The sequence below is a fragment of the Sciurus vulgaris genome (assembly GCF_902686455.1).
Source record: "Sciurus vulgaris genome assembly, chromosome: X".
Taxonomy (NCBI): domain Eukaryota; kingdom Metazoa; phylum Chordata; class Mammalia; order Rodentia; family Sciuridae; genus Sciurus; species Sciurus vulgaris.
This window is the reverse complement of record NC_136471.1, coordinates 22,704,357-22,726,004: the sequence shown is the minus strand read 5'-3', so window position 1 is coordinate 22,726,004 and position 21,648 is coordinate 22,704,357. Positions and strand designations below refer to the sequence as shown.

The window sequence follows — 21,648 nt, the reverse complement described above, 5'->3', positions numbered from 1 at the left end:
GCTAAGTGTAAAAAGACAAAAGACAAAAGACAAAAGGTCACAAAAGGTCATATATGAAACTTTCAGAATAGGTCAATACATACAGACAGAAAACATACTGGTGGTTTCCAGGGGTTCTGGTAAGAAAAGCATGGGGAACAATTGTTTAATGGATCTAGGGTTTGAAAATAGGAGGTGATGAAAATGGTTTCACAGTATTGTCAATGTACTAAATGTCATTGAATTGTTCACTTTAAAATGGTTAATTTTGCTGGATGTTGTGGTTCAGGCCTGCAATTTCAGCAACTCAGAAAGTTAAGGCAGGAGTATTGCAAGTTGAAGGTCAGCCTGGGCAACTTAGTGAGTCATTGTCTTAAAATAAAAAATATAAAGGGCTGGGGATGTAGTTCAATGGTAAAGTAACCCTGGGTCCAATTTCCAGTATCACAATAGAAAAAAAAAGCTAATTTTATGTCATGTGAACATCATCTGAATTAATTTTTTGAAAAATAAGTTGTTCATGCTCCAAGTATACTGTTCTCTTCATTAAAACCAGCTTCCTCCCTGGGGCTAGTAGAAGAAAGAAGCTACAGTTTGGTTTAGTAGAAATGAGAACTTTGTAACAGTTATACAATAGTGTAATAAGCTGACTTGTGTTGCATAATAACACTAGAAGTATTCCAGTACAGCTTAGACAGCTGTCTATAATATTATAGAATGAGCATCGCAGTTTCATTCTAATGATTAGAGTCCATGATTTTATCCTCCTGAATAGTTTGTCTTTCAGAGATCAGAATTAAATCAACACAAGAAAATATGTAAAGTCAAATACTGGTTTTGGTGGTAGAGCCTACAAATAATAGAGGGCAATTTATAAGAGAAATGACAAACTTTGGTAAATGTGCATGAAATTTTTTTATTATTATAGCTTTATAGAATATTAAAAATAAACTGTTTGAAAGGAACCAAACTGCAGATGCATTAAAGTGTGGTATGTGTTTATAATGTTGCTTCTACAAATGCTATTTTAATTCACTTACTGTAGAACTTTTAAAATAAGTTATTTAAAAACAAAGCTCCTTTTAGCAAAGTTTACACAGGTGGTCATGGGATTAGCTGGTGGTGTCAGTGACTGAGAAGGCCTAAGTAGTCTTGCAGAAATCTAAGGTAGTGATTCCACACACACCCCCGGGTGTGTGTGTGTGTGTGTGTGTGTGTGTGAGATAATTCTACAAGTCTTAGTCACGTGGACGTGATGGATAAGCCCAGGTCTTGGCTGCACACAAAATTCAGGTCACACGTAAGGAGGACTCTAAGCTACGACACTCCTTGTTAGACTGAAAGGTAGTGCTCTGCGGAGATGAAAATGAAAGGGGGTTCACATTTTGAAATGTGTGCATATTTCTTCTTTCAGTACTGGGTATTGATCCCAGGGGTGTTCTACCACTAAACTACATCCCCAGCCCTTTTTATTTTTATTTTTTTCAGACAGGGTCTCGCTAAGTTGCTGAGGCTAGCTTTGAACTTGAGATCCTCCTGCCTCAGCCTCACAAATCACTGGCATGTGTCACCATGCTGGCTATTTATTTCTTATTATAAGTAGGTAAAGCCTGGACTCTGAAGTTGGATCTCATTTCAAATTTCAGTTTTGCCACTTACTAAATTACTCAATCACATTTTGGCCTCATTTTTTTATCTGTCAGAATGGAAAAATAATGGTGCGTATCTTATAGGGTGATTATGTGCACAAAAAGCTCTTGGCATCACCTTTGGTACATGTAAATACTCCATAATATCAGCAATTATTATCATGTGCGGGTCGAAGAAATTTTTCAATGGGTGGGAAAAATTTTTAAAGGATGTGAACTAAACTGAAAAAAAAAATCCTTTTGGAACAAAGGAATTTCAAACATTTGCTTATTCACAAATAATTTTTTAGGGCCAGGTGCCTTGAACCAACTAAGTCTACCTATAACATAAAAAACAAATCATATAGCTGTCACATACTCTCGCGTGATTGGCAAATCCACATGAGAGGCTTAAGAATAGGTGTGGCCTGTTGGCTAACGGACTCCCCCAGGAGGCTTTGCGGTCATACTTTCCAGTGGTCCTAGGGACAGAAGTTTGAAGGTGTCACAGGCTTTCATTTTCTGGTCCATGTTGAGGTGCAGATTAACTGGGACTCCGCCATTAGCATTTTTCCTCTTCGGATTCTTCTCCTTTAACTGTTTATGGTCCCTCTTCCGTTTCCTTTAAGTTTCAGCTTAAACCATGAGCTTCGAGTACAGGGCCTGTGTATAATTTTTCAGTCACTAACGTGTGACATTCAATAGGCACAGAGATTTATTTGTGGCCCTGATCTTTATTTTCTTTCCCAGCGCACCTTCCTGAATTCTGCCGCCTCCCATTCCTCACTTTTCCTATTTTTGTTTTAGATCTTTCGCCATGCCTCTTTACACTCGCTCCTTTTCCGTACTTTGAGCATACACGCAGGATGCCCCGCCTCTCGCGCCCCGCCCATCATTTCTCGCGCCCGGTCCCTGGCGTCCACGTGGCTCTGCTGACCGCTCTCCTGTGGTTCAGCCTCCTGTGAGAGCCAGGTGGGTAACGGGGTTACCAGGAGATGCTTCTGCTCCACTGGCAAGCACGTTAGTTTCAGAAGGCACCGAGTTGCCACGCCCTAGCTCCCTTCCCCTATATTTCCTTAAAATCACGCTGCCCACTTTGGACCTTGGCTCCTGCACCCTTCCCGACTGCCGCCTTTAGATCCCGGCTGCTTCTGCCTCATATTTCGCGCCTTCTTTTTTCAGGCTTGGAGGGGGCGGAGTTGGAATGGCTGTGCCACAGTTGCCGAGGCAACGCCTTGGTTACTTCCGTTGGTCTCAATGCTTCCGGGTTGGCGTTGCAGTGGCGTTTCCGACTGTGGGAGCCTCGGCTTCCCAGTCGTCTGATGAGCCGGAGCAGGTGAGGGGGAGCTCCTGGATTTCCAGGCTGGGGAGCGGGGCTGGGCCGCGCCAGGCCGCGCGGGGCCGGGTTGGCCTGGTTCCCGGCCTGGGAGGGGCTTAACGGTCCTTTGGTCTCTCTCTCCCCTCAGCCGAGTCCCTTCCCTGTCTTTCACTCTTCTGGCATCGGTGGTTTTACTTCTTCGATTGAACCCTGCTTCCTCGACCCCCCTGGGAGGCCGCCTCCTTCAGGCGCCTCCCTTCTCTCCACGAACTCGCTCTGACAGCTGAGGAACTGGCAAGATCCTGCTACCCAGAGGGTGAATGGGTATCTTTCCCGGAATAATCCTAATTTTTCTAAGGGTGAAGTTTGCAACGGCGGCGGTGATTGTAAGCGGAGTAAGCAAACACCTCCATTGTATTAGTGTGAGGGATGCTGTTGAAAGATGGTCCCCTTCAGTTTCTACCTCCTGCCACTCCTGAGATCAAGGCATTGAAGGCATCTATTAAAATGCAGTTCGGTTACTTGATTGGGATGACAGCTTGTCTACATGAATTAGTTTCTTAGTCTCGGTAACATCAGGGACATTTATAGTTTTCTATCGGTGATTCCTTGACTCCCTCCCCTCTCCCGATCCCTCAGGCTAGAGTACTCGTGAACTCTTCCTTCATCTTCATTCCGTACACCATTAAATACCTTTTTGTCCCCATTTCAGAAGTTTATTTCTAAGCTCACTGCCTGTAAGCATCTTTCTCTTCTTTACTTCACACCATCCTAAGACAGTCTCCCTGCCTCTCCTGTTTGTAATCCACTGTGCTTCCTGCACCCCTAGTAGGCTTACTAAATATGGGTTTTTCTCAAGTCGCTTTCCTGTTAAAAAACTTAGTGTCCTCTCCACATCTTTTTTAAGCCTCTCAGTACAACCTGCTCCTTCTGCTTGTTTCAGCCAACAAGTGAATTCTTTATTCCACTTGAATCTTTCATTTCCTTCACAGAACAAATCAGATTGATGTCTGTCTCCACATGCTGTGTTTGTTCCCACATTTGTCTCTGTTCATCCTGTCCCCTCTCCCACCCTTTCCCTTATTGGCACCTATCCGGATTCAACCTGCACTCTCTGTCAAGGCCCAACTTAAGTTCTGTCACCTCCACGAGTTTTTTCAAATTATTTAAACCCATGTTGATTGTCTCCTTTTCCATGCTCCTCTTGCTTTTATAAGATTGTACTACATAGTGCAACACTTAAATTTTCTCTAATCAAGTACTTTGTTTTCTTCCACCAGATTCTAAGCTCTTAAAAGGCAAGTACTCTATTTAATACAACTTTTATCTCTGCCCCATCTCCTTGATTATCCAGGAAAGGTACATTGAGTGGTAATTATTGCTTTGGTGTTAGAACAAATTTCTGTTTTATAAAAAATGTTATGATTATACTCTTAGCACATTGTAGGTTTGAACATTTAGTATGTCTTCAATAAAGATATGTTGCTCCACATTGTTACCTTCTCAGTCTTAGATTCTCTATTGCCTATTTTTTTCTGATTAGATCTTTGGAGCATTGTAGGGTTATGTAACTTGTATTCTGGGACCTTTTTATTGGTACTTTTAGGTTATCAAATTTTCCTTAGATCTTTATAATATATATCTGCAGGTTTAAACATGATTTTCATTGGCTTCTTTATATAATAAAAATATTTAGGGTATTATATTTCTATTTTAACTAAGATATGACTTCTATTCTTTTACACATATCTGGGGTTAGCCTTATCTGTCAAAATAATTTAACAGGGTTTGGGGTATTTTATACAAGTAATTCTCCACAAGAAAAGAAAGGGAAGAGGATTTTTAGGTAGAAAATATCTGGGGAACAGGGCAGTGTCATGTATAGGGTGTGTAGCATTGACCAGGTGCTAAAGTTACCTTTCTGGTTTCCCCTGTAATTTTTTTTTTTTTTTTTTTTTTTTGGTACCAGGGATTGAACCCAGGGGTGCTTAACCACTGAGCCATATCCCCAGCCCTTTTTTATTTTTAATTTTGAGACAGTGTCTCCCTAAGTTGCTGAGGCTGACTTTGAATTTGTGATCCTCCTTCCTCAGCTTCCCAAGCCTCTGGGGTTATAGACATGTGCCATTGTGCCTGGTTGTAATATTTTATATATAGGTAAAGAATGTCACACTGATAAAAACAATTATTTAATGATGTTGTACCAAATTTTGCACAAGCTGTTCTGAGAGTTATAAAAAGTACCATGAGATACAGTGTCTGCCTTCATGATGTTACCTAGTTAAGAGAAGAAATAACATTGGGCAACTAGAAGATAAACCCAATGGTACTCATTATTTTCGTGCTTGAATTTAAGATATAGAAAATAGAAATGGAGGTTCAACAAATATTTGTAGGACAGTTTTGACATAACATGCATCCATATGTACAGCTTTATGTAAATGTAAAAAGACTCAGAGGTATCAGCTGACAGTTTAATGATTCCATAGTGTGATAGGGCTCCCTAAAAAACAACTGCAATTTTCAACTATAGTAATTGAAGTAAAATATATAGAATTAAGAAAAGTCTCAGGAATATTGAGCTTGAGAAAGGTAAGATATAGGAAAACATGATTGCTATCTTTAAATATTTGATGGACTCCCCGAGGAAAAAAATAATACATTTGTTCAATATTGCCTCCAAAGACTCAGTGAAAATGATTTGAGAAAGACAAACTTTTGTCCTACCATGAGGAAGGACTGTCTAATCAAAGATGATACAGTATTACTTCATAAGATACTTTCCTAACATTGGAGTGAAAGAGATTTTACTATCATGAACAGGTGGGGAAGTGCTGGAAGAGGCAGTGTAGGATTTGACCACACTTGGATTTCATGAACCAGTAAAATTCAAATGTAAGCATGGGGAGGGGCCATAAATAAAGGGCAGTCAAGCTTATTTTGCCAAGTAAAGACACTAAATAATATCAACTACCAATTACTATTAATATTTCACACAAGCCAGGTAATTTTTTAAAATGTTCCAGGAGTAAAAAAAATGTGATCTCTTTAAGTTAAATAAATCAAGCAGAAAAACACCCTAGATGCCCTTATTTGTGAAAACTACTTTAGGGAACCCCTGGGCCAACCAGCTTAAGATTTGGTTCCTGCTATGACTCTGCCCCTGCCTTATTAAAAGGCTGGGTAGCAGGTAGTAAAGTTCTGAGAGAGGCTTTTTCTCCAATGAGAAGAGTTAAAAGAAATTGTAAAGATGGTTTTGGGAAGAAGCATAGCAGCTGTTTGAAACATTTAAGACTATTCTGGGGAATCTCTAAATTGGTCAACAGTGAATTTTTCCCCATAGACTCAGAGAGGGGATGGATATGCCACGTCCTGTTTTTCCATCCCTACTTTCTCACCATATGTATCATGTTTTACTATCAATTCTAATCTTAAAATGCAGGCATAAAGATGTTGATATGGTAGTATTTAGTATTTAAGATTTGTTTCAAACTGCAGCTGATATTTCAATTATCTAACCCTACTTTGCTCTTTAGAATTCTTTTAATAACTTTCCTCTAATAGGGTTATCTATTCCAGACTCTACGTATACTATGCTTGAAGTTTCCATAATTATTTTTGCGACCTGTAACTAAAACATTCATTTGTATGTTTGTAATCCTCTCTGGAAAATTGTTCTTTTCTTAGTTACAGAGAATTTCTTATGTGGAAACAAAGCAAAACCTTGTCTCCTCTAAAAAGGGACTGCAACTCAAAATTGCTAACCCTAGATTGGCAATGGATGGGGGTGGACAGCAGCTACTAGCTGTTAAAATGTAAATTTGGGTACTTAAATTTTCAGAAATGTAATAATGATAATTAGCTAATAGTTATTGGGCTATGTGCAAGGTACTTGTCTAGGTGTTTAACATATATATTTTCACAACAACCCTATGATATAGTTTTTTTTATCACATTTTATAGTTTGGAAGATGGAGGCATAGAAAGGTTGAATAATCTACTCAAATTCACGGAAATAGTCAGGATTTGAATTTAAGTAATCTGATTTTAGAGTCTTCCTTTTTGACTGTAAACTACTTGAAGCTGCTTTTGAAGTTCAGAAGTATACACACTATGTAGCTCTGAATAATGAGTATTTAAAGGAAATGAGAATCACAACTAAGAAAGATATTACTGTGAGCTGAACCAGAATTTCACAGGTGATATTCAGAGTAGTACTTCTTAGGTGTAGAAACATCAGAATTATTTGAGAGCTTGCAAATTCTCATGGCCAGACCCAGAACACCAACCAGAAACTGTGAGGGAGAGGCTCAGTGGTCCATGTTTTAATACACATTCTAGATGATTCTGGTACATGCTAAAATTTGAACACTGCTGATCTAGACGCCAGAGCTGGGGAAAAAAATCAAATCCAAGAGGGAGGAGCTGAGAATGGCACAAATAGAGAAGAAAGTCAAAAAGATTGAAGATGACAGGTCTGACAGGTGGGATGGAGAAAGAGGGGAGCTGGGAAGAGAATATATTATTAAAGAACTAGAGTATAAAAGAAAAACAGAATTTGTATATATATATATATATATTTTTTTTTTTTTTTTAAAAGGCTTTTGTCGAGGGAAGAAGACCCACTAGAAGGATATGTGTTCAGTGTCAGAAGGAAGTGATCTGTATTGCTGTCATTCCTCTGGTAGCCAGAAGGAGGGTGAAAAGAGCCTTAGCTCAGCCTGGTCCTAGTCAGGGAAGCTAGTTGTATGTAGCTAGAAATATCTCTTTCTATAAAATATTTTTTTTATTTGTCAATGGACCCTTATTTTATTTATTTATATGCGGTGCTGAGGATTGAACCCAGGGCCTCACACATGCCATGCAAGGACTCTGTCACTGAGCCACAACCCCAGCTGCTAGAAGTATCTCTTGGACAAATTCAAACCTTAAAGTTCAGTGGAGAGATGAGAGGACTAAGAACATGAGAGGGTATTGGTGTGAGCCTGTGCATTGTACCTGAATCAAGCTAACTGAATACCATGAACTGCTTTTATGAGATGCCTCGGCCTATGTAACTTGAATTCTAGTTTCCTTCACTTGTAATTGTTTAGTAGAATGTCTTAGTTGGGTATGCTGGATGGAATGAAGACTCTTCTTTGGGTGGGGATGAGTAATAACACTAAAGAAAGTAGAGAGAATGAGGACACAGGTTGAATTACACACCTACCCCAGTAAGAACAAATTCATGATCATCCAGCACATAAAATAGGGCCTGCCATTTACTTGGGATTTTTTTTTATTTGCCGGTGTTGTTGATCTAGTACACATGATCAAATGCTAACAAGTGCTCCTCACTTTTGTGCCTTGTTCTGATTTGTCTTTATTTTTAGCACCAGAAAAGTGCCACTGTAAGCCATGAGATGTCTGGTCTGAATTGGAAACCCTTTGTATATGGCGGCCTTGCCTCTATTGTTGCTGAGTTTGGTAAGAATGTGAAAAAATGACAAGTTTGCATTTTATGTTATGGATAATGGTGTTAGGTGATATTTATTTTTTGATGAAAACTAGAGAAAAAATAAAAATCTTGCCCTCTTCATTTCAAAAATTATTGTCTCAAAGCCATCAAGAAATAGTTCTGAGGAACTACTAATAGTTCTGAGGAAGTACTACTAATGGTATGGTAGATGAAGTTAAGAAAAGTCAAATTTGGGAAGCTCTTTTGATAGTTTAATGATTTGCTAATTTGCTAGGCTTAAGTAATACATATGAAAATACAGGAGTTGTATATGATATGGGTTTCTGCTTTATGTACTAATGTTCATTCTTCTATGCTAAGTTGTTTATAATTTTCTTAGTAAGTGCCCCAGCTTTTCTTTCAAACTGGTATTCTATTTGAGAAGAAAACAAACAAGATTGAAAAAATAGTCTTCTCTATTTAATTTAAATTTTTAAATATTTTTAGATTTTGATTTTTCTTTCTTTCTCTCTTTCTTTCTTTTGGATTGAACCCAGGGACACTTTGCCACTGAGCTACATCCCCATCCTTTTTTCATTTCATTTTGAGATAGGGTCTCACCAAGTTGCCAAGGCTGCCCTTGAACTTGTAATCCTCATGCTTCAGCCTCCAGAGTAGCTGGGATTACAAGGCTGTACCACCATGCCCAGTCTAGATTTTGATTTTTCATCTTCCATATTTTCTCTTTCCTCTACTGTTCATAAGTGACTATGATCTACCAGTCCTTGTTAACTTTCTTAGTAGATGTTCTGATGTCCAAGCCAAAAGCGAACGAGTTATATAATCACCTTGTTAGTTTTAGACCTTTAAATATTCCTTGAAAATGTATTTTGTCAATGTAATGACCACTTTTGTGTGTTCACATTAAGAAAAGAGGTATGGTTAAAGAAATTTCTGCCCCAAGCACTCTGCTGGTATTAGTTCTGAATTACCTAAGAAACCAGAATGAGTAGAACCAAGTAGGACTTTGCCATTATCTTTCATAATACTGGGGAGCTGTTTATTTCTTGTAACCATATAAAAGAAAAAAACTCACAAAAATTTGTAGTTTATAAGAGCACCTGGAGTAGTAAGACCATACTTTTCTGTGTTTGTAAAAATTTGAGATAATATGAGGGGAAGCTGGGAAGCCTTGAGGTGGGAGGGGGTGGAAAAGAGACTGATAATTGGCATATCCACAGTGTCAAATATACTATGTGTCAAATTGTGTTGCATAGATATAGTATTGTACATTTTACTTTACCACATACAACTCTTGTCTTCTGGCAGTGGCATTCTAGTAGAGATCTTTTGTATGTTGTTGTTGTTGTTCTTACTGTTATTTTACAGTGCTGGGGATGGAACCAAAGGCTTGTGCATGCTAGGCAAGTGCTGTACCACTGAGCTATACCCCCAGCCCTTATGTGTGTTAAAAAAGACTCTGTCTTATGTTTCAGATATTCTCATTGCCTTATATTTAGCCAAAACTGAACTGTGACTCCTTGAAGATACTTATAAGTGAGTGTGTTCCTTTGTAGGAACTTTCCCTGTGGACCTTACCAAAACACGACTTCAAGTCCAAGGCCAAAGCATCGATGTCCGTTTCAAAGAGATAAAATATAGAGGGATGTTTCATGCCTTGTTCAGAATCTATAAAGAAGAAGGTGTACTGGCTTTGTATTCAGGGTAAGGCTGGATTCTTTTCTTGCATCATGAACAGAAATGCGTTTTAAAGAGGCCAAGGCTGGGTATGGTAGCACATGTCTGTAATTCCAGTGGCTTGGAAGGCTGAGGCAGGAGGATTGCATGTTCAAAGCCAGCGTCAGCAACTTAGCAAGACCCTGTCTCAAAACAAAAAATAAAATATAAAAACAGGGCTGGGATGTGGCTCAGTGGTCAAGCCCCTCTGGGCTCAATTCCTGATACCATAAATAAATACATAAATAGGCCAAGTATTTCAACTCAATATTAATTCGAGCCCTTTGAATTCACCATTCAACTTGTAATTCTGGGTTAATGGGTCTGTTTATATTTTACCTGCTTGTAAGACTTGAACTTTGGATTTTATGTTTTTCCGGCTATGAGTGATATATGTTAAAATGGACATATCATTGCAGCATAGGTTTTCTCCTAGTTTCTTGAGACTTATCCACAGCTGTTATTAATAGCAGCACCAATTAACCACATATATCCTTGTGATATTTTTCCTGTGTGACTTCCTTTAAAATTTTCCTTTTTAAGAAAATGTTATTCTGGTAGCTTAAACAAAAATGCAGAATGAGAGAGGGAGACCCATCTCTTTTGGTCACCTTTTGATTAGCCATCAGTTTGAGATTGTTTTTGTCCACTTTGTAGCTTATCTGCTGAACAATATCATAGGACATTTTAAATCTAGGTTATCAGTTTATTGCTTAGAATGGAAATCAGTTTTTTCATTAACCTATGTTATGCTTATCTTAAAAATAATTTTCTTGGAGGAAAAAAGTCATTCTGAAGCAGGTGATTCATGGATCATCTGTTTTAATTTGTTCTTTCCTCAGCATGGATAATCACAAGATATTTTTTTCTGATAACAAGTGATAAAATCAGAAATATGCATATTTAGTCATCATTTTTCAATCCTAACCATTTGAGCTATTGCTATTTATATCTCCTAAAGTACAGTTCTGCAATTTGGAGGAATTTCAAAGGAGGCATGAGTGAAAAGGTCTCCAGTTTATGAGCAGAACTTAAATAGGCTGAGATTTTGGTTTTAGTACCTCCTTGTTGATAAGATTAAAGATGTATCTGTAAGTATTAGGAAGTATAGGTTGATGGATTTATTATGGTGGATAATAGGATATAATCTTTTGTACGTTTCTGGATTCAGTTTCCTGATGTTTTAGTAAAGATTTTTGCATCTGAGTTCATGAGAGATATTGGTCTGTAGTTTTTCTTTTCCATGTATTTTTGTCTGGTTTTGGTGTCACGGTAGCACTAACCAAAAGGAGTTGACGTGCATTCCCTTTTCTACTTTCTGGACGAGACTGTATAATATTGGTGTTAATTCTTTAAATGTTAGTAGAATTCTCCAGCGAAATTGTCTGATCTTAGAGCTTTCTTCTTTGGGAACTTTTAAATTATGAATTCAAATTCTTTACTGTGGTTTTAGTTTGGGCTGCTATAACAAAGTACCATAGACTGGATGGCTTATAATAAGACAGGAATTTTTTCTCATGGTTCTGGAGGTTGGTTTCTGGTGAGTTCCCTTTTCCCGGTTGCAGACTGCCAACTTCTTGTGTCTTCATTTGGCAGAAAGAGCTAGTGCTCTCTGAGGTCCTTTTTGTAAGGGCACTAATCCCATTGCTTTACTCTTGTGGTCTAATTACTTCCCAAGGTCCCGCTTCTGGTACCATCAGATTGAGGTGAGGATTTTAACATGTGACTTTTGTGGTGGGAGTATACAAGCATTTAGTTCATTGCAATGGTTATAGTACTTAGTCAAATTATCTACCTTATCTTAATGGAGTTTTGGCAATATGTGGTTTTCAAAGAATTAATCCATTTCTTCTAAGTTGTTGAATTTATGAGCATGAAGTTATCCTTAGAATGCTTGCAGGATTTGCAGAACTATTCCATTTTATTCCTGATATTGGGGAGTTGTAGCTTCTGTATCCTTCTTTATGAGTCATGCTACAAATTTATTAATTTTGTATATTTTTTTCAAAGAGCCAACGTTTTATTTCATTGATTTTTCTGTTCTCTCTCTCTCTCTCTCTTTCTCTCTCTCTCTCTCTCTCCTCCCTCCCTCCCTCCCCACCACCCCCTCTCGCACAAGGGATTGAGCCCAGGGTGTTTATCCACTGAGCCACATCTGAGCCATATCCCTAGCCTTTTCTATTCTGTTTTACTTTTTTGCTCTGTGACAGGTTCTTGCTAAGTTGTCTCAGACCTTGACAGGTTTCTGAGGCTGGCTTCGAACTCATGATCCTCCTGACTTGGCCTCCCGAGCCACTGGAATTACAGGTGTATGTCACTGAGCCCAACTCTATTTTCAATTTCATTAAGTTATATTCTTTTAAAATTTTCTTCCTTCTGCTAGTATTAGGTTAATTTTTAGTTTCTTGAGGTAGAAACTTAAATTATTGATTTGAAAATTTCCCTGTTTTCTAATGTAAGCAATTTGTGTTATAAATTTCCCTCAGCAATACTTTGGCTGCCTCCCGTATATTTTCATAGATTGAATTTTGATTTTGATTTTTTTTTTGCGGTGCTAGGGTTCGAACCCAGGGCCTTTTTCATGATAGGCAAGCACTTTACCAACTAAGCTATATCCCCAGCCCCTCAGGTTTGTGTTTTTAAAATTTCCTTTGAGACTTTCTCTAACCAATAGATTATTTAGAAGTGTGTTGTTTAATTTCCAAGTGTTTGAATATTTCTTTAATGATTTCTAGTTTGATTTCATTATGGTCAGAATATACTTTATATGATTTCAATTATTTTAAATTTGTTGAGGTTTGTTTTATGATCTAGACTTTATTCTCTTGGTCAGTGTTTCATGGGTGCTTAAAAAATGCATATTCTGTGTTTTGGGGTGAAATGAGGTGGAAAACAGAAATGAGTTGGCTGATATGTATAATATGCAAATGCATGTTGAGTAAAATTAACCTTTCTTTGTTAACTTTTCTTTTGGGAAGGATTGCTCCTGCTTTACTAAGACAGGCATCATATGGCACCATTAAAATCGGGATTTACCAAAGCTTGAAGCGATTATTTGTAGAACGTTTAGAAGGTCAGTATACTCAACTCTCTTTTGAAGTGATCCTCAAAGGGATTATTGAAACCATGCTTAGTGTGAAATGTTCATCACATGATGCCTGAGAATGGAGGATCACCACTTCACGGACAAAGTGAGCACGTGCTGATTTGGGATAAGTCCTTGCAGAGGTGATGTATGCATTAAAGGGACCTGCTATTCAAATTTGTCCTTTATTATTAATAAAAAAACCTTCTGATCAGCCCTGAGGAAGCATGGAACAATCATGTCCAAAAAATTAGTGCTATCCTCATCAATAAGAGGATTTCATAAGGCATTTCTAGCTGCCAATTTTGATAAGCTTTTGTTAGATTAATTTTAGGCTATTGTTTTCTAGATTGTCATGTACCTATGGCCACCTTACCCACATTCAACATTATTGTATGTCTCTCTGTTTACTGCTGCATCATTTCCAGCCTTATATGTACTAAATGGTTATTTTACCACAGGCCTGGGGCAGTTGGATGGTTGGGAACAACTGGAGAGACTTTCGGTTAGTAATGTCCTTTGAATCACTTTGTTGTCCTAAACCAACTTTTTCTGGAGCCTCCTCTTTGGGGATCCTGAAGAATTTTCTTCCACCTCTTCCTAAAATAATTTCCTTTCATAGATTCTTCACTTGGGTTTACTTAGTTTCTATTCATTGGATCTTTATGGTGGGGAGAAGATAGAATTTTTGTTGTAGAATGATATGTTCTATGGTTTCTGTGTTCCCTTTTTCAGTTAAGGAATTTAATGATCAATTATTGCTTGTGGGGTTGGGGTATGGATCAGTGATAGAGTGCTTGTCTAGCTAAAGTTAGTAAATATTTAAATTATTTTTTTCACTTGACTGTAGATGCCTCTAAATAAATAGAAGCCTCTATAAATAAATAGAAGCTTTTGGAGATTTAAGGCCAGTCAAAATCAATATTTAGATAATTTTTCCCTATTAGATGTAAGATTTTATCTTTTCACAGTCATTTCCTGAATCTTTCATGTTGATGATTGTCCGTAAGAAGACTTAGAAAACATATACTTTAGTTTGAAATGATTGAAGGGGAAGTAACCACATTCTGAATTCATGTGGGGTATGACAATTATGTAGAAGAATAGGACATGTTCCAGTGTCCTTTTAGAAATGCTGATTTTTTTTTTTTTGGTAGAAACATTGATTTATATTTTATAATTTTTTTTGTGTGTGGTGCTGATTTGGGATCTAGAAATACTTGAGTTTCTTTACTTTCATAAACTTGGTAGTTTCTTAAGTCATTTCTCTGACCAAAGTTCTCTTCCTCCAATAGTTCAGTACTCTCTTTTCAGAAATTAGTGCCTAATAAAATCAGACCTTTCTTTTTTCAAATCCCTTTTACAGATGAAACTCTTCTAATTAATATGATCTGTGGGGTGGTGTCAGGAGTGATATCATCCACTATAGCCAATCCCACCGATGTTCTAAAGGTAAGAAAGATGTCTGCAGTGTGATTTGAAAAGAGCACAATCTTTAAGTCAGGTTTGGGTTCAGATTCCCATTCTGCCCATTGGATAGTCACCTAATTGCATTAAGCCTCACTGAGTTTCCCCATTTGTAAAATGAAGATAATGCAGTGGTTAAGAATTACTAAGAATTCAATATAACAAATGTCGACTGCCTGAAATTGTACTTGGTAGCAGATGTTCAATAAATTGTAGTCAATTTATTATGATACGGATTACCTATTGGTCTTCAAATGGTTATGCTAGCCCCTCTAGGATATTTTCAAGGACTGTGTAGTTTTAAGGAAATCAGTTTCCAGATTTGTATTACTTCCATTTGTATTCTTTCCTCAAACTGTTCTGAGAATGAACCTGCATTTCTAATAGACCTTTTCCCATTTTACAAAAGGAAGGCATATCCCCCTTACCCATTCCAAGTCTTCACATGGTATGCTGATCTGTGGTGTAACCTGAGATATCAAACAAAGGGATGAATTGAGATAAATTTTTGGAGATGCCTCCTTTAATAACTATGTGAGATACCTGTCTCTGTCTTTCCCTTCTTATCCACATTTCTCTTAAAGATGAGATTTGACTTTAAAAATGCTATATTTTGGTCTGTTTGGGTATATTCTGAAATTGGAACCACAATGCAACTATGGTTTAATGGTGCTGATTTGCTAGTATAATTAGACTTAATATTTTATCACATCATATAATGGAACATTTTAATAGAAATCTAAATCTTACCTTATCTCAAAATGGTAAATATTTCCTATTTATTTATTTAAAAATATTTTTTAATTGTCAATGGACCTTTATTTTATATATATATATGGTGCTGAGGATCAAACCCAGGGCCTCACACATGCCAGGCAAGTGCTCTTCCACTGAGCCACAACCCCAGTTCTATTTCCTATTTATGAACTTATTTAAATTTACGATTAAATCACTAAGTATATGATTGAAATATGTAACAGGATTCCAAGGGGCTTTTTTTGTTTTTGATACTAGGAATTGAACCTAAGTACTCTACCACTGAGCTATATCCCTGGTCCTGTTTTTCTTTTTACTTTTGAGATAAGGTCTTGCTTAGTTCCCTAGACTGACCTTGAACTTGTGATCCTCCAGCTTTCTTCCCGTAGCTGGAATTATAGGTGTGTGTCCAGTTAGGATCCCAAGTTTTAAGAAATTATTTTAGGGGGAATGTGAGAATAAAGTAAGAAGACACATGCTTTATTGATTTCAGCATTGGTGAAACCACAGTGAAAGAGAAATCTATTGCAATTCAGAGAATCTTGAGCTTAGAGGGTGACTTGTAGAACAGCACATAGGAAAGAAACCACTGGTGGTTGGCAGAAAAGAGAGGTGAAATTGTGTTTCTGCATTAAAGTGAGACTAATAGCTTTAAAATTTTTACATAACCTTAGATTTGTAGAAAAAGTATTTATGAGGAGAATTGACTATATCCTAGAACTCTAAAATATTTACAATATAATTATACTTGTCAGGATGTCCTTTTCAAGAAAAATGTACTTAACTCCCTGAAACTTCCTTTCTTATCCATTTGTATCCTAGATTTACTCACCTAAGTGATTTGCTTCAATATCCTATTCCTCTAATCTCTCTTGTGAAATTATAACTGTTGGCAAAATGCTACAGTTTGCCTTTTCCTTTCTTATACCTTGATAGAACTGAATAATGATGGGTTGGGGAAAGTCACAATTTTAGACTGTGACCATGCCTATGTGATTTATAAACACAATTTCACTAATTCTGGGACAGTTAGTTCTTTTTCCTGTCTTCAAGAGTATTATCTTTAAACCTTACTTTTATCTCATTATTTCTCTCTCTCAGCAGACAACTCTACTTCCTGTGGCCTCACCTTCTACCTGTTCTGGCCTTTCTCCCCATCACTTATAAATTTATTTACATTTATACCTGTCTGTACTTTGTCTCCACTGTAGTAGTTCTCAAAATGTGGTTCTCCAGACCTGCAACATAAGCATTACCTAGGAACTCATTAGAAATGCAAGTTCTTGAGCCCCACTCCACACTTACTGAATCAGAAAGGATGGGATGGGGCCCAGCAGTCTAGTTTATGACAAGTCTTCCAGGTTATTCTGATACACTATCAAGCTTAGAAACCATGAATTTACTCTTACTTTTGTTTCACTAAGGACCATTCTCTGTCATTTAATCTCTTCTTTTTGCAGTGCTGTGGATTAAACCCAGGGCTTCATGCATGTTAAGGCATTCTACCACTACACTGTATCCCAAGCCCATTTTTCTACTTTATAATCTTAATTCCCTTCCTCTCTATTAGTTGTCTCCCTCTCAATGATAAATATGTTCAAGTCATTCTTAAAGTACTTCCTCCTGACCCTCTGACCTCCTTAAGACACCGCCTTCTCTCTTCTGTTCTGCTACTTGCTTGAAACTACTTTCCCCAGAACTGGGTGTAGTGGTGCATACCTGTAATTCCAGCCACTTGGGAGGCAGAGGCAGGAGGATCTCAAGTTCAAGGTTAGCACTTTAGTGAGACCATCAGTAATTTAGTGAGATCCTGTCTCAAAATAAAAAAAAAAAAAATGAAAGGACTGGGAATATAACTTAATGGTAGAGGACCGCTGGGTATAATTTCCGATACCAAAAAGAAGCTACTTCCCAGGTTCAGTAGTATTGTCTATATTATCCAATCCTGTGCACATTTTAGTTCTCAGCCTATTTTGACTAATTTCTCCTCTACTTTGGTTTTGATTCTTCTCCTAGGTTTCATACTCCTTGGTTTCGTTTATAGGCTTATTTTCCTATACACACCTAAAATTTTTCTCTTCTCTATGCAAGAAAATTACATCATTTCTCCTCTATAATCTCTCCCTGGTTGGCCAAGTAACTCAAAATGCATGGTCTCAAACAAGATATAAGTTTATTTCTCCCTCATGTAACCGTCTAGAGGACAACAGTTTATGCTGGTGGGTGGTCCTTTGGTGCAATCATCCAGGACCCAGGTTCATCCAATTTTGTTGCATTGCCATCTCTAAGGGCATAGTTGGCAAACTGTCTTTGAGCTGAATCTGGCCCCTGTCTATTGTAAATTAAGTTTTGTTAGAATACAGTCACCCCATTTGTTTCTGTATTGTCTATGGTTGCTTTGATATTTCTATAGCAGAACTGAGTCGTCATGAAAGAGGCCACAGGCCCTACAAAGCCTAATATATGTATTGTCTGGCTCTTTGCAGAAAAAGGTTGCTGACCCCTGTCCTATGGTATTGTTTTAATCTGTTTGGTTGAAGTAGGGCCACCATCACATCTGTATTCCGGCCCATGGGGAGACAGAAAGTTAAGGGAAAGCAATTTCTTTTTGTTTTTTCAAAATAAAATCAGATTAAGTTAGAAAAAATTTTAAGTTTGTTGTTATACAATAAGAGAAAGTATTTATTTTGATCCAGGAGACTTTAAACCAAATAGTAAGAATCTCACCTTATAGTAGTTACAGCACAGCTTATGATACATAAAAGAGGAAGTATACTCATCTGAAATTTTTCACAGGAGTATTGGTTCCAGGACTTCTAACCCCTGGGATAACTGAAATCCTTGGATGCTCAAATCCCTTATATAAAATGGTGTAGTATTTGCATCTAACCTATGTGCATCCTTCTGTGTACTTGAAAATATCTCTAGATTAATTATAATGTCTAATATAATGCAAATACTATGTAAATAGTTATGATATTGTATTGTTCTAGGAATAATGACAAGGAAAAAAGTCTATACATGTTCAGTACAGATACAGATTGTTTTATGAATATTTTTGATCAGTGGTTAGTTGAGTCTGTAGATATCGAACTGTGCATATGGAGGGTGGACTATATTTTGACCTTTTTTGTTGTAATATTGGGGATTTAACCCAGGTGTGCTTTACCACTGAGTACATCTGTCTTTTTATTTTTTATTTGGAGACAAGGTCTCACTAAGTTGCTGAGGGTCTTGCTAAGTTGCTGAGTCTGGCCTCGAAATTGCAATCCTCCTGTCTCAGCCTCCCAAGTTGCTAGAATTACAGTCATGTACCATTGTGCCCAGCTATTTTGACCTTTTTTTTTTTTTGATTGGCTGTTATACATTACCATTCTTTATAAGGCAAGTAGAGCTATTTAAACTGATTTGTCTGTAATTGATTGGTTTCATTTCACTGAATCATGCTGATAAGGATGTATATCTTATGTTTTTTATGATTAGAGATGGTGTTTTGGGGAAATCAGGATAACTTAAGTTTTGGGTGATAGGTAGATGGCCTTTAGGGTATAGCTCAACTGTGGCCTCCATTTTTATTTTTAAGAGTTTAATTTTTTGTGTAGTTTTTGATAAACAATTTCAAACATACACAAAAGTAGAGAAAAATATAGTACAGTGAACATCTTTGTATTCATCACCTACATTCACTTACCTTACTCTAGTCCTATTCCTGCTGAGGAATCACTTTTTTGAAGAAGTCTTCAACTTCCCATAGAGTAGTACTTATTTGTCTTTGTGATAGTTTGCATCTTTATTTAATTGGGTTTAGGATTTTATTTCAAATCTCTTTTAATGGCGGTTGGCTTTATGCATAAAAGCATGCCACCATTACATGACTTAGCAAGGACATTTATTGAAATCTAGAATACTAGAGTCATGCTTCATGAAAATCAGACCTACATTTGGGCCACATATTTTGTGACTGATTACTATGATTTTGTGTGTGTAGAGTCTGTGGGATATTGTACCAAATCTTTTACATAGTTATTTAATGCTGTATTTTCTTTCTTACAGCTCTCAAATGCCACTTCACAGAATATAGTATCATGCTTTTCACAAATAAAATTCAATTTAAGGTCTTTTAAGCCTAAAGTTTTATATATATGTATATATATATATATATTATTATTATTTTTTTTTTTTTTTGAGTGCTGGGGATTGAACCCAGGGCCTTGTGCTTGCGAGGCAGGCACTCTACCAACTGAGTTGTATCTCCAGCCCCTAAAGTTATATTTTTAAAACACTTTTTTGCTTTTTATAATTATATAAGTAATGAATGTTCAATGTAGAGAGAGATGGAAGGCATAAGAAATAGAAAAAGAGAAAAATTACTCACTTGTAACCTCACCATTCAGATATAAACCACTGTCAATATTTGGGTATGTATGTTTATCTAGTCTCCTTGCTGAGTTTATGCATATTTTTAAGTTTACATGTTTTTAATAAAAATGATGCACATACTGCTTTGCAACCCTTTTTCCATTTAGCATTAATTTTGAGGTTTTTTTTTGGGTGGTGCTGGGAATTGAACCCAGGACCTTGTGCATGCTAGGCAAGCACTCTACCAACTGAGCTATATCCCCAGCCCCAGCATTAATTTTAACATTGTTCATTGTCAACAAATATTAGTCTACAAGGAAATGTTATGGCTCCATAGTATTCCATTAAATGGATATACTTTGGTACATAATTTATGTAACTGATCTGTTGTTGTTTTTTAAATTTATTTATTTTTATGTGCTGCTGAGTTTCAAACCCAGTGCTGAGGATCAAACCCAGTGCCTCATACCTGCTAGGCAAGCACTCTACCACTGAGCCACAATCTCAGCCCCTGATCTGTTATTGTTATTGTTTTGGGATATTTAGGTTGTTTTTAACTTTTTACTAAACCAATCATATTTTAAGAATTATTTTCTACCCTCACTGAATGCTTTTTCTTTTCCCCCACATTTTCTTCCAACTCCAGAAATGTTGGAATTACTATGGAGAACATGAGGGTTTTAAAAGTAATCTTTATGAAATATACTTTGACATAAATTACATTATTTTTATCTGGAATTTAACTCATTAATTCCATCATAACAGCAGAGATCTTTCTAAGAATTCCCAAATACTTTTTAAAAAAATTTAAATGAGTTGAAACATCTCATTTTGGTTCTCTTTGTCAAATCAATGATCACATCTTGTATTTTAGATTCGAATGCAGGCTCAAGGAAGCTTGTTCCAAGGAAGCATGATTGGCAGCTTCATTGATATATACCAACAAGAAGGCACCAGGGGTTTGTGGAGGGTGAGTACTGTTTTCCTGGTATTGTTCTATACTCTCAGTTTCTAGAATTTGCAAGGAATACTTTTTTATATAAAGCCATAGAATTGTAAATTACAACCCCACAAAAACAAGGTAAGAAGCTCTTCATCACCAATGAAAGGACCAACACTTATCAGTGATCTTTATTTCTACTTAATGTTTGAGGGTTGTGTATTTCGGGAAAAGTATTGCATTATTTCAGGTGGCCATTTTGGTTTGTTTAAATTCACAGTGAATTCAGTTCTTCAATGTATTTTTTGCTAATTTTGTAGTGACACATAATCTTTGTCTACGATGGCCTCTGTAGTGCTTATGTTTAAAAGTTGTTACTTAAAACAACCTTTTTAACCTTATAAAAAGTATGACATACTGTAAAATATTGAGAAGATACAGAAAAGTAAAAACAAAAATTAGTAGTCCCATCACTTTGCAATAACTGTTAACAATTTGTCATATTATCTTTCAGCCTTCTATTCTTTGCTTTTTGTTCTCATTGTTGCTATAACTTTTTAATCTGTGTTAATTACTGGATATAGCAATAGCAATTAAGACTACTAATAGAATATGCAGAGAGAATGGTATGGGAAATCCATTTATGACTTCTAAATAAAAATGAGAGCTTTGCTATTTTTCTTCCTTTATATTTTCCACAACTACTTGTTATTAAAAATTTAAAACATAGAAGTTGAAAGAATTGAACTATGAATGCTATTTACTCATGACCTCATGACCTCATGACCTAGACTAAAGGACTGATAGAATTTGAACTTATTAGTTTTATTTATGTATATATACAGACACACCCACCTTTTTTTTGCAAAACCATATGAAAGTAAGTTGTAGGCATTATGGTGCTCCCTTTCATACTTCATTATGTATCTTTTAGAATAAGAA

The 21,648-nt window shown here is 36.7% G+C and overlaps 1 protein-coding gene across 3 annotated transcripts in view; it reads left to right on the top strand.

Moving 5' to 3' along the window:
• The first annotated feature begins 2,794 nt into the window (after positions 1 to 2,794).
• SLC25A14 (solute carrier family 25 member 14) overlaps positions 2,795 to 21,648 on the top strand; it is a 33,410-nt gene continuing 14,556 nt past the window's right edge. The window contains exons 1-7 of one of the 3 annotated variants that reach the window (XM_079124054.1): positions 2,809 to 2,943; positions 3,074 to 3,311; positions 8,298 to 8,391; positions 9,940 to 10,087; positions 13,078 to 13,172; positions 14,551 to 14,636; positions 20,641 to 20,736. In XM_079124054.1, the coding sequence (XP_078980180.1) occupies positions 3,246 to 3,311; positions 8,298 to 8,391; positions 9,940 to 10,087; positions 13,078 to 13,172; positions 14,551 to 14,636; positions 20,641 to 20,736 (585 nt within the window). In that variant the 5' untranslated portion in view covers positions 2,809 to 2,943; positions 3,074 to 3,245. Of the gene's footprint in view, positions 2,944 to 3,073; positions 3,321 to 8,297; positions 8,392 to 9,939; positions 10,088 to 13,077; positions 13,173 to 14,550; positions 14,637 to 20,640; positions 20,737 to 21,648 lie in introns of all 3 variants that reach the window. The other 2 variants (XM_079124053.1, XM_079124052.1) reach the window with 2 other exon arrangements.